Source organism: Octodon degus, unplaced genomic scaffold, assembly GCF_000260255.1.
Source record: "Octodon degus isolate 3935 unplaced genomic scaffold, OctDeg1.0 scaffold00146, whole genome shotgun sequence".
Taxonomy (NCBI): Eukaryota; Metazoa; Chordata; class Mammalia; order Rodentia; family Octodontidae; genus Octodon; species Octodon degus.
Genome location: NW_004524722.1, coordinates 2,232,175 through 2,245,543, shown reverse-complemented (window position 1 = coordinate 2,245,543; position 13,369 = coordinate 2,232,175). Strand labels below are relative to the sequence as shown.

The 13,369-nt window shown below is 37.7% G+C and overlaps 1 protein-coding gene and 1 pseudogene across 2 annotated transcripts in view; one reads left to right on the top strand and one right to left on the bottom strand.

Annotated features, from left to right (window-relative positions):
- The window catches only part of Fchsd2 (FCH and double SH3 domains 2), a 350,373-nt gene that overhangs the window by 27,549 nt on the left and 309,455 nt on the right, over positions 1-13,369 (bottom strand). For both annotated transcript variants that reach the window (XM_004641933.2, XM_023702160.1), the window contains one exon: positions 4,533-4,694. In XM_004641933.2, coding sequence (XP_004641990.1) covers positions 4,533-4,694 — 162 coding nt within the window. The remainder of the gene's footprint in view (positions 1-4,532; positions 4,695-13,369) is intronic.
- On the top strand, positions 10,855-11,043 carry LOC111812853 (annotated as a pseudogene).

Below are 13,369 nucleotides of genomic sequence, written 5' to 3'. Positions count from 1 at the left end.
TTTGTTCCCAACAGGTGATAATAAAACTGATTCATTTGGAGTTAAGTAAATTCTGAGATATAAACAAACTTTTTAGAAGTGACATTACCTTTGAACCTTTTGATTTTTGACATGTAGAAATGTCTTACACCATACAGATGCACACACTCTCTCAAGATACATGTATTTCTGAACACAGGAAACAATCGAACATTTAGTTATCATTGTTAAATACTTTAGTATATGTGCTGCCAAAGCAAGCATGCCTTTAACTATTTCTTTGTTCTGAATATTGTAGTGTAATAACATACTATTCCTCATTTAGAGATTAATTCACGAAACAACCTAGTCACAGGACTGAAATTCAGTCATTACATAAGGCATGTCTAAATAATTATTTCTCATATTTAATGAAGACTGGTTCTAAGACACATTACAGATTATCAAATCATGGATGTTCAAATCCCTTTTATAAGATGGCATAGTATCTGCATATAACCTATGCATATTCTTCCATATACTAGCTCTAGATTACTTATATTACCTAAAACAATGTAAGTGCTATACAAATAGCTGTCTTTTTTGTGGTACTGGGAATCAAACTGATGATCTCACCTTTCCAGGCAGGTGCTGCGCCACTGAGCTACATCCCAGCCATAATAGTTTGTATACTGTATTGTTCAGGGAATATTGATAATAGAAAAGTTTGTGTATGTTCAATTAAGATTCTTTTCCTCCAACTCATTTTGATTTGTGGTTGGCTGAATCCATACTTGTGGAAACCAGGGATATGGAAGGCTAACCATATGTATAAAAGTATTTTTTAAAATTATTAGTTAGAAGAGTGAAAATATGGAGGTAACCTAAATACTGCATGTATAAGAGAATAGTTAAGTGAACTTGCTACTATAATTTTTAAATTTTTTTTTGGGCTGGCTCAGCTCACCCCTGAGGACAGGCCTGGTGTGGCATGTGGTGCCAGGGATCAAACTGCGGTCCGTATGTGCTTGCCTAAGCTTAACTAGCAAGCACTTTAGACTGCCGAGCTATCTCGCTGGCCCCTTGCTAATATAATAATATGTAGACATTAAAGTCTTAATTAGGAAGATCACTCAGTGACAACAAATGTTAACTTTTAAAACATCATGTTGTATACCATAACTATACTCAATTTGCACTTGTAAGTTAAAAATAGATAAATAAACGAGGAAGGACATATACCACATTTCTACCTGTGGTGTTAAAAAGGATGGAATGATTATATTTTCTAATTTTATGTAAATTTAAAAAGCTAGGTTGTAAACTGGATGGGTTTTATTTATTTATTTATTTTATTTTATTTTTTGGCAGAACAGGGGATTGAACTCAGACCCTTGCACTTGCCAGGGAAGCACTTATTCCACTGAGCCATCTCCCCGGCCCTGGATGGGTTTTAAGTAAGGTATGAAAATAAGAGGATGGATGAAACAGTCACTGGGTCATTGGCAGTGTAACCATAGAAAGCTCTATATAGGCTCCAGTTACCTATAAACTGAGTAGCTGTATCAGTATTCTGTTCTCCATTAAACACTGTGGCCGTATTCTGGGATTCTTTTCTATTTTCCTTCCCAGTCCTATATTCTGTCTCACAGCATGAGTCAGAAGGTAAAGAGTTAATACTCATGTATAGTTCCTTATTATATAAAGAAAGTAGACTGTATTTTAAAAACATTTATCTTTTATAAGGCACCTCTCACTTACACTGTTACTAACAATAGTACCAATCATGTTTTCTAGATGACTAATACTTTTGTTGGCATCTATAATGGAAGAAAATATTTGGTCACCAGAATGTGTATTTCTGCTTCATGTCTCTCAGCCAGCTTTCAATGTGAAAAAATACAATCCTCTCTAAATTTTTTCAGTGTTATTTACAAATAGGTTAAGTACTGGGGTCTCATTAAGCTATTTTGTACCTGAGTATCACTTTTTTTTTTGGTGTTTTTAGCAGCTCATCCTCAAAATGTAATCTCTCAGCTGAAAGGGGTGAGATACCATCTCCACAAGACTGCCTATGCTGGAAGGAAAACGAGATGAAACTACAAAATGCCCCCTTCAAGAGGATACAATAGCTCTAGCTGAGCTGATGACATCCACCGGCCATCAGCCACAGGTGGTTCCCTCTTCCTCCTGTTCAGGGGCCTTCTTATCTCGGGTTAAAATTCTTCAAGGAGTGACTCAAGTGATGTTTGTTTCCTGGGGCAAACTTCTTTCCTGTTTATCTACCACCTAGCTTTTCTGATACTATTTCACAGAACTATGAGATTTTGAAGTTGGAGGAGGCCTTGGAAGCATTTAACATTATATTCTCTCAGAAACTCAGAGAGAGGTAACATTTTCCAATGTGTGCTCATGAGTCAGAAGTAAGCAATTTCAAGTTTATCACATGTGGTCCAGCCATACACTGCTGCTTATCACCAAGATCTATAAAGGTTTGTCTGCTCTCCCAGCTTGTAAACTCTTTGAGCAAACAGACTAAAACTTGTTTATCTTTGATGTGACCAAGAAGTAAGCACGAAGTCAAGTAATACGGGTCTCTCCTAGTGATTCCTCAGAAAAGGCATTAGCCCTACCACATTGTTTTCTGTTTCCTCTCCCAGTCCTATATTCTGTCTCATAGTTTGAGTCAGAAGGTAAAGAGTCAATATCCATTTATAGCTCCTTTTCTGCTGGGAAAATAGACTGTATATAGACTGGCTTGAAACAGTGTTGCTGAAGGAGCCGAAGGGACATTTGTTTCTAGAATTTGTTATGGTATCATAATGGCACCACAGAGAACCTGAAGCAGGTGGAGATTATTATGACTTTTACAAACTTTTTTTTTTCTTCTGGGACCAGGGATCCAACTCAGGACCAGGAGCTTGTCAGGTAGGTGCTTATGCCACCAAGCTATCTCCCTGGACTTTATTAAGCCTTTCAGAAGATGTAATGGGAAGAAATATCCCACAACATGGAGCAACTTTGCTTTAGTGAAAACAGGGCAAGTCCTTTAAACCCAAGTGGGTTATGTTTCTCCCCAGATAGATTATTGCAACAGTGGAATAAAAATAAATCTTTCATAGATTATTTTTCCTTAAAATGTACACCCGCACACAATCCTTAAGTGTGCAAGTGTATTCCCATTAGAGATCAGAATGCTATGTGAAAAAATTGACAAAACTTCCAGGAAAGCTTTAAAAATTTGGCTAAGTTCTCTAGGAAAGATGTTAACATGGGCATTATGGATACAGCGAAAACTTGGGAGGTTAGAGCTATCTTTTAACTTGCTATGATTTCACCTACTCAGAAACATTAGTCCATTTCTTCCTTCAACAAATATTTATCAGGTATCTAATATGCACCAGGTACCTTGCTGTGCAAAGCAGTGAACAAGGCAGATATGACAATTACATTCTATAGAGGAAGATAGAAAATTAACAAAAGAGAACAAAGAGCAGAAGTATAACTGATAATTATTGTTAAGGAAATAAAGCAGATGACAAAGAATAATGGGTGGGAGGTGGCAGTACAGTTTACTTCAGTCTGACTAGTATGAACCATATATTTGCCTATGCTTTTTTTGTTTTGTTTTGTTTTTTTGAGACAGGGTCTTGCTATATAGTTCAGGTAGTGATCCGCCTTCCTCAGCCTCCCAACTGCTGGCATTATAGGTATAGGCCATCATGCTCAGCTTGCTTGCCTATATAATTCCAGAGAAATTAGTGAATTTTTCTAGTACTCGGATCCCCAAAAAGACAAACTAAAGTTCAGCTAGGAGGCCTGAGAGTGGAGAAAGCCCCTGATGTGAAATTAAGAAAACTCAAGCTTATGTCTTGGCCTAAGGGTCTGTGAAATTCCAGTGCAGGTGACTAAAATGCAAGAAGGACCCTTCTTTAAGTTTTTCATTTTTTTTTTTTAAGGTGGGTTCCCATTATGTTGCTCAGACTGCTCACAAGTTCTTGGGCCCCACTGATCGTCTGCCCCATCCTCCTAAGTAGCTGGCACTACAAGTGTCTGACACTGTAGCTAGCTCACTAAACAATTTTTTTATTTTTATAACTCTCTGGATGTTTATATTCATTTTCACTAGACAAGACCTCTGAGGACTTTAGAGACACTTAAGTAAGTTTTCTGTTCTACCATTTTTAGATAAGAAGCCTATTTATTGATGAGTTTGTTAGACAGGCACTGAGAACCTATTTAGTGACAATGTGTTCTTCATGGTACATTAGAAAACCACACTTGGAGTAGCTCAGTGATAATGTATTTTACTGGCATTTGTGGGGCCTAAGCTCAATGTCCAGCTCACAGAAAAATCAAACCCAACCCAACCCAACCCAATCCAACCCAACTCACAAACTAGCTTTATCTTTTCTTTTCTTTTCCTTTTCCTGCACTGCTTAAGTGACAGGTGGAAGAAAAAACCCAAACCACCAGCAAACCATTATCTCTTCTTTAAATTTTGGCTAACTTGCTAAAGCCAAGAATAGCAACCTTCAGTAAAAGCCCATCATATCAAAGAAAAGCAGTCATACCGAGTGCAGAGTGCCATTGCTAGTTGCTGTGGGAGGGCGGGCCCACCGCTCATTTTCCAGTTCTTCCATTACTTGGTTCATGGCGCTCTTCAGCCATGTGTCCACAGAAACACCAATCTGCTTTAGCAGGTCAAGTCGGGCTTCTGCTTTCAACTTAATTATCTAAGAAAATCAAAATAAGATTTAGAAATCAAGGCCATTTTCCCCTCACATTAAATTATTCCCAAGTAAAATTAGAATGATCTTGTTCTGTTTTCTTTTTCTGGTACTGGGAATTGAACTCAAGACCCTGTGCTTGCCAGGCAGGCACAATGCCACTGAGCTGTATTCCCAATTAGAATGATTTTGATATTCACCAGCTAGATTTCCTTAGCATAGATGCTAATTTTTCTCCTGCAGAAAAGAGAAGGAATGGAGGAGAGACATGAACAAAGAACAGGAGTTTCAGCCTCCTGACAACAGCAAATAGTATATTTATATTTCATCCTCATTGACTTATTCATTCATCTATCTCAGGGGGTGCTGAAGACTGAACCCAAGGTCTTCTGCATGTTCAGTACACATTGTACCACTTAGCTCTGCCTAGTTCCTTGACTCATCTGTATGCTGACACTTCAACTATAATCCAGGAACAGGAAAAGATTAATGTGCCATAAAGTCTGCTTTCCTCTCCTATTAAAAAAGCTATGCCTCAGAATGTCCTGAAATGCATCAATTTTCAGTAGCCTTTTAATCCAACCTTTCTTCTATAACACATGTTTTATAGTCTATTAGTGACATCATGTTACTTCCTTGCTTAAAAATTTCTGTAACTCCAGACTATTATATAGAGAATTAACCAACTTTTTGGTGCCAGCTGAGTGGTACAGTGCTTGCCCAGCACGCATGAGGTCCTGAGTTTAATTACTGGTACAAAAATAAAACCAAAACCACAAAACTAATTTTTCACCTCAAGTAAAACAGCTTTCACAATTTGACTGGGTTATTTCTTTTCACTTTTCCTCACATGCCTTACACTCTCACAGCACTACGTGCCATTCTTCCCATACTGTGCACTCACACTGTGTGCTCTCTAGGCTTTGGTCACACCAGTCCCCTGTGCACAAGGCCTATTTCTGCTCCCTTTTCTGGTCTTAGGAATTGAACCCATGGCCTTTGTACTAAGCTACATTCTTTAATCCTTAAACAAATATTTTTATTTTGAGCCAGGTGTGGGAGCACACATCTGTAAGCCCAACACTTGAAAGACTGAGGAAGGAGGACTACTGCAAGTTCAAGGTCAGCCTGGGCTACAGAGCAAGATACTGTCTCAAAAAATTATTTTATTTTGAAACATGGTCTCACTAAATGGCTAAAATGCCTAGGTCAGGCTCAAATTTGGGATCTTGCTGCATCTACCTCCCAGTGTGCTGGGATAATAGGGTAGATCACCATGCCTGGCTCTCTTAAATTTTTTTTTTTTTTTTTTTTTTTTGAACCGGAGATTGAACTCAGACCCTTGTGCTTGCTAGGGAAGCGCTTATTCCACTGAGCCATCTCCTCGGCCCCTTCTCTTAAATTTAACAGGGTTCAACTTTTATTCTTTTGCATATGTCCTACCACCATTCTAGAAGGAATTTTTTTTTTTTTTGAGGCCTGAACATGCCTTCAGGGCATTTCTGGTTTGGCAGGAGTATCTGGGTTCAAACCAGTGCAACTTGAGCTTCATTGCTTTTTTTTTGCGGAATGGGGGGATTGAACTCAGACCCTTGTGCTTGCTAGGGAAGCGCTTATTCCACTGAGCCATCTCCCCGGCCCCCCTCATTGCTTTTTTAAGCAGGCATTTAAAACAACTGAGCTAATGGGCAGGCCCCCCCATCACCATTCCAGTAGTATTTTAGAGCAATGAAATGCTAAAGAAAAGGTGAACCAAGAATCTGTTTTTTGAAAATCATAAATATGAATCACTTAACTGCCAAGGCAGGGAAATAAAGAAATAGAAATATTCAGAATATTTTATTTTTTTTTAACACTGAGTAGTCTAGTTTTCTTAAGATTTAATTTTGCCAGTACTTTACCAAGCAACTGATAAACATGGTATTGGAAACTTAGACTGCAGTTCCAGAGTTAAACACTGCTATCTTCCATTAGAAAATACAATATGGTGTATACAATAAAGATGAATGACAGTTGTCTGTTATAATGTTGGTGTGCTTTAGGGTCCAGAAAACAAAATTTCTGACTTTTTGCCTGTTCCCTGTTTTCTTCAAGGCAAGCAACAGAAGCTAGAATTTCTCTTCCTTAAAGCAGGTCATAAAAAGCAAACTCTTAATATTTTCTGTCTTAGAGCTGGCCACAGAGAAATTCTCTGATCTACCTTGTCTCATAGTAGGTCATAAGGCTCCATTTCAGAAAGGGCTCGGACCCATATCTGGAAGGAAAGAATGCTGCACAAAAAGGCCAAGAAGTATCTGAATATAGAGGCCCCTGTGTGCACTCAGGCTATTAATATCAGCTCATACCCTGTTTTGTCCAATCACATTTTTATGTTGTCCATGCTTCACTCATGTCTATGCAATAGTCTCCATGAAATCCCCAAAGAACAGGCTTTGAGAGCTTCTGGAAAGCTGAACATGTGGAGTGTTGTAGGAGAACTCATCCATGTGCTGGGAGGGTGGCACATCCCAGCTCCACGGGGATGGAAGCTCTAGTACCGAGAACTCCTCTAGACTTGTCCTACATATTATGTCTTCCTCTGGCTGCTTATTTATATCCTTTTATTTTATTTTATTTTTTTATTGGATGTTTCTTTTTTTATATTTATATCCTTTTAGATGAACAAACATGGTAAATATAAGTATTCCTCTGAGTTCTGTGATCTGAGGTAGCAAATTAATTTAGCCCAAAGGGTGGTTGTTGGGACCCCAATCTGAAGCCTGTTAGAAGTTCCAGAGGCTTGGACTCTTGTCTTGAGGGCCCTCAACTTGCAGAGTGTGACACCACATCCGGGTACACAGTGTCAGAAATAAAATGAACTAGAGAACACTTTGTTAGTATTTACTGCAGATCTGATCACGTGCTTGCTGGTGGAGATAAATACCTATACATTTTTGGGATCACAAAAATGATATATGCTGTCAATACAGAATGGGGGAAGGAAGTCTGTTTTGTTTTTTTTTCTTTAAGTCCTTAGAGGTTTCAATTGTTTTAAAAAAATGTAGTCTAGACTGGTCTCAGACTTGGTATACTACTGCCTCAGTCCCCCAGGTGCTAGGAATACAGGTATATCATTAACTGTCCATATCTGAATAACTGTTTAAATGTAGAATTTTCTACATTTTCAAATGACCTTTGATGATGTCTTAACTGACTAAAAAATTTTGAAGTGTACTTTCTGTAAACTGTTCCAGATACTACTTAACCAAATCATTTTTGAAACCTTAGAGTTTCTAAAATAATATTTTAAAATTTCAGATCCTTTTATGTAATTATGGTTAGTTAGCACAATAAATTACCTTGAATTGAATACAGTATACTTCAAATTATTGTTGAGTTTGTGAAATTTTAAAGTCTAACTTGGCTTTAGTTCATTTGCTCCAAGGTCAAGTCTTTGTTTACTACAACTATAGCATTAAGAATAGAACTTTTATTTACAGTAGGGGAACAATAATGGCAAATAATGTTATCTCCAACTCTATCTTTGATATCTTCTTCTTGTTTTTTTCTTTTGAGACAGGGTCTTGTTATGTATCTCAGGCTTGCTTGAACTTTCTATGTAGCCTGGGCTGGCCTCAAACTTGTAGTGATCTTCTTGCCTCAGTCTCCCAAGTGCTGGGATTACAGGCATACACCTCCATGTCTAGATATCTCTGGTATTTAAAAAAAGCACTCCAAACAACTTTTATCAAATGCACTAGAAACTATATTACTCTATTTTTCATTGAACTTAAAAAGCAATTCTGTGGATATCATAAACTCCTTTTTATAAGAGAAAAAAATGATTTAACCAAGGTTATATAATTGTGGTAATATATAAAACTGAGAGTCTCCAACCAGTCACGCCTCCTGCTGGTCAAGTAGTTCCCTCCCTCATTAACTTTGATGGGAGCAGAGAGCCTCATCCATAAGGTCCACTAGGACTTGACTTCATAGGATGTACCACCACTATGTAGGTAGCCCATTTAAACCTATTTCAGGATTAAAAACTATATGAGAAAGAGTCCAGACTTTCAAGGTTAGCCCAACCAATCCTCTGGCTAAATAAATCTAGTTACACCAAATCAGTGAAAGATATGCATCATGAATATCTAGAATGTTAAAAGGCAATAAAACACTTTTGACATAAAGTTTGGGGTATTTTTTTAAAGGCAACAATATTTTTCTGTTTGAATAATTTAATTTCCTTATACTTGGATATTTTTCAGTTATCAGTTATTGATCTTTAATTTTGTTCTAAATGGTCAGTGAACTTACCCTTCATGATATCAATCACTGTAACTCACTGAGACTAGTTTTTGATTCAATACATGATCTTGATGAGTGGTCCATGTGCATTTTATTTTATTTTATTTTTTGCAGAACCGGGGTTTGAACTCAGGCCCTTGAGCTTGCCAGGCAAGTACTTATTCTACTGAGCCATCTCCCCAGCCCTCCATGTGTATTTTAGAAGAAATTATATTCTACTGTCGTGTGGTAGGGCACTTTATACATGCCAACTAGGTAAAGTTCGCTAATAGCACTGTTCAAGTCTTCTATCACCTTACTGATCATCTCCTTCTATCATTTACTGAAATACAGCACTGAAGCCTTTAGCTCCAGTGTAATTTGTCTCTCTCTCTTCTTCCTGTTCTGTCAGTTTTTGCTTGATGCATTTTGTAGCACTATTATGTGTCCATCTATAATTGTTGAATCTTGGTGAACTGCCTCCCCAGATCATTATGAATTACTATCATCATCATCGTCGTCGTCGTCGTCGTCGTCGTCGTCATCATCATCATCATCATCATCATCATCATCATCATCATCATCATCATCATCCTTCTGAGACAGGGTTTCACTATGTAGTTTAGGCTTGCCTTGAACTTACTTTGTGGCCCAGGCTGTGGATCCTCCTGTCTCAGCCTCCCATATGCTGGAATAATAGGAGTGTGCCATCACAGCTTATGAATTATTAGTACTCCTTGACCTGAAATAATTTATTCTGACTTTAACATAATCATTCTGCTTATTCAATGATTAGTGTTTGCTTGCCTATGGTAAATCACAACTGAAATTTCTGTTGAGTTTAAAATTTTGTTGTTTTTTGCTTTTCATTTCAACTGTTCTTATCCTGACAAGCTCTTTTAAGTCTCTTTTCACACATGGAGTCAGATTTCGAGCAATGATTTGGCTGACAATTATACCAATCAGCTTGGACACAATACTCAACAACCATACCTTAAAGGAGAATAGGATTAGTTTGGCTCATGTTTTAAGGGGACTCCATGATTAGTTGGCTCCAAAGTGGAACCATAATGGTATAAGGGTGTGATGGACCAAAGCTGCTTAGTTTGTGGCAGTAGAGAAGAGGAACTAAACAACAGTGCCAGAGAGGATGGGGTCAGAGACCAATAACAGACCCCTAGGCCACGCCTCCATGATCCATTCAGACATACCCAGAAGTCTGCTTCAACAATCCCTGGGACGGATTCCACAGCCAGTCATGTTGACATTTCATCCTAAGTGACATAGTAATTTACAGGCAAATTTGAGGGATGTCAGATGTTCATCCTAAACCACAAAGAATGAGGCTCCCTGCTGAGTTGGTACTCTTCACAGCCAAAATCCTGTGTAATGCAAATATCAATAGTTCCATTGTTTCAAGTGGGATTCCTTCTCAGTTTTTATATGTTTTGTGTCATGTTCTTGTTCTGGTTCTATCGACTAGCTTTTGTTTTAATATTTTTAGCCTAGGTTAGTAACTTATTTAAAAGAACCAGCCTCATATAGCTACCCCCCTCTATGTCTCCAGTGGTCCATGTGTTAGAGGCTTAGTCTTTCTTCTTTTTGGCACTACTGGAAGGTGGTAGAAACTTTAAAATGTGGGGGCAAGGGGAGATTTTTTTTTTTTTTTTTAGCAGCGATTGCTAGCCCCTTGCTTTCTTTTTCACATTCTGGCCATAAGGAGAGCAGCTTTACCCTCATTAGGTAAAGTTGGTCTTGTAATTTTCAGCTCCCAACCAGTATGTGTTTGCCTTGTAACAGGTCCAAAGACAATGAAACAACTCATTCTGGCCTGAAACATTTAAAACTGTGAGCCAGGGCTGCTAGTTTCTGAGTTTGGCTCTGGAGATATGCAGGTGCCATGCCTGGACACAAAGGTGACAAGAAGAAGCCCCTGAAGCAGCTTAAGAAACAGGCCAAGGAGATGGACCAAATAGTGTTCAAACCAAAGCAAAAAGAGGAGCAGAAGAAACTTGAGGAACTAAAAACGAAGGTCGTGGGAAAGGGCCTCCTGGCCACAGGTGGAATTAAGAAATCTGACAAACAATAAACTGTTTCTTGTGCCTAAGATGACAGTGACCCTGGATTCCATTCCTATTCAGATATCTGGATGTCCTGCCATGACATCTCTTGACACCTATAACTAGAATGAAGTGTGTTCTTGGGAGTCTGTTGTATATTTAAGAATAAAATTTTATATAAAATAAAAACCTGTGAGCCAAAAATGAATCCTTTTTTTTCCCTATAAGATGATATCTCAGGTATACATTATAGTAATAGAAAGCTGACCAAAATGTACCCACTACAAAATTTAGAAACCGGTGTAGAGATATATTCTACATTCAAAAAGAACTGCAATGAAATCTAAAAATTTGAGTCAGTAGTTAACTATTAATAGTATCATTTGTATTGTAGATCTATCCTGCTTAATTTGCAGAATAAAGCATATAGGTAACATTATTTAGAACTACAATTTTCAACATTAAAATGATATAAACATAAAATCAAAGAAGTTTAATAAAATTCTCTAGCCTTAAATTTCAACTGGACATATCAAAATGAACTCATGATTATATTAGTAATAACTTTCTAGCTCTAACAACACCAAAAAAGGCAAAAAATAAATGACAGAGCAATTTGCCCAGCCCTTCACAGCCCAAACACTGGTGCCTAAATACTGCTCTCTATTAAAAGAAATCAGAGCTCCTTAGAGAAATAACTAATTTATTTTTTTTCTTTCTTTCTTTCTTTCTTTCTTTCTTTCTTTCTTTCTTTCTTTCTTTCTTTCTTTCTTTCTTTCTTTCTTTCTTTCTTTCTTTCCAGCTCAGCCCTCTTTGAGGACAGGGCTGGCACAGCATGTGGTGCTGGGAATCAAACCATGGTCCCCTGCACCTGCCTAAGCTAGCCTAAGCAGGCACTTTAGATTGCTGAGCTATCTTGCTGGCCCAAGAAATAAATAATTCTAAGTCTGGGCAGGGAAAATATCAAGTGAGCCCATGATAGCTTGTGCTTCATTTACCATCAGGAGTAATGTCAAAAGGACAGAGAAGTCAGTCTGAATGAACTCCCACCTTTAGATAACGAGACACTGAATTTAGATAACATTGGATTTAAAAATGTAAACTGAAATTGATAATACAGTAAACAAAAATATTTATAATAAGCTGAAAATACACCAGGTACTATTCCAAAGGAAAAGCAAAGAAAAGTAAAAGAGGCTAGGAAAAGATCGCCTATGGTACAGCTACAAACTGAAAATGACTCAGGGCTTGCCACAGCTCAAAAACCTTGCAGTTTTGTCTAGCTTGAGCTGAGATGTTTTATTTGAGATCCATAGTACCCATTTAGGGCTCAACTATCCCTATCAGAATAGCTACTTTAGACCAGACTAAATGCAGTTTCAAAATAAGCCTCAAAATGGTAACCCTGATCTTCAAGTAAGGAACCTTGTAGTCAAAATAAAACAGTTTCCAGGAGAATCCACACACTTAATAATCAAACATTTATAGCATTCTGTAAAAAAGCAGAGGCCATGTGTGGTGGCAATGTCATGCCTGTAATCCCATCACTTGGGAAGCTAAGATGGAAAGGTTGCTGGGAGTTTAAGACCAGCCTGGGCTACATAGTGAGACCCTATCACAAAGAAAAAAAAAAAAAGCAGAAAAATATATGGGGCCATAGTCAGGAGAAAAATTCTTCAAAAAGGAATAATACCAACCTTATATGAACTCTTAAAAAAAATGAAGTTGTGGGCTAGAAAGGATCTGAATGCACAGAACAGATTCAAACAGATATCCAAGAAATTAAGAATTCCACTGAAAGCTTACAAATCCACTTGAGTAAAACTGAAGATAGACTTTTACACCCTGAAGACAGCAGTGTAGCTAATGAATGCAAAAGGAAAGATCACTTAAAACTAACAAGGAACCAGGAAATAATAATTCAGGAGCTACAAGATGATGCAAAGAAAAACAATATAAGACTTAATAGGTGTCAATGAAACAGCAGGACTCAGCACAAATGACATAAAAAGATTATTAGCAGAAGGAAATTTCCCAAGCGTGAGAAAAAAATCTGACATATACTAAGTGAGGCATATAGAACTCCATTTAGCCATAATCAAAATAAATTTGCATCTAGAAACATAATCAAGATTCCAGAGATTCAAAAGAGCAGAATATTAAAAGCTGTTAGAAGAAACAGATCAGCTATAATGGAAAGCTCATAAGAATCATGGCAGATTTCTCGACATAAACTATCAAGTCAAGAAGAGCTTAGAGGGCCGGAGAGATAGCTTAGGCAAGCTTAGCCAAGTTCTCAGGGACCGTAGTTGAATCCCCAGCACCACATGCCACACCAAGCCAGCCACAAAAAAA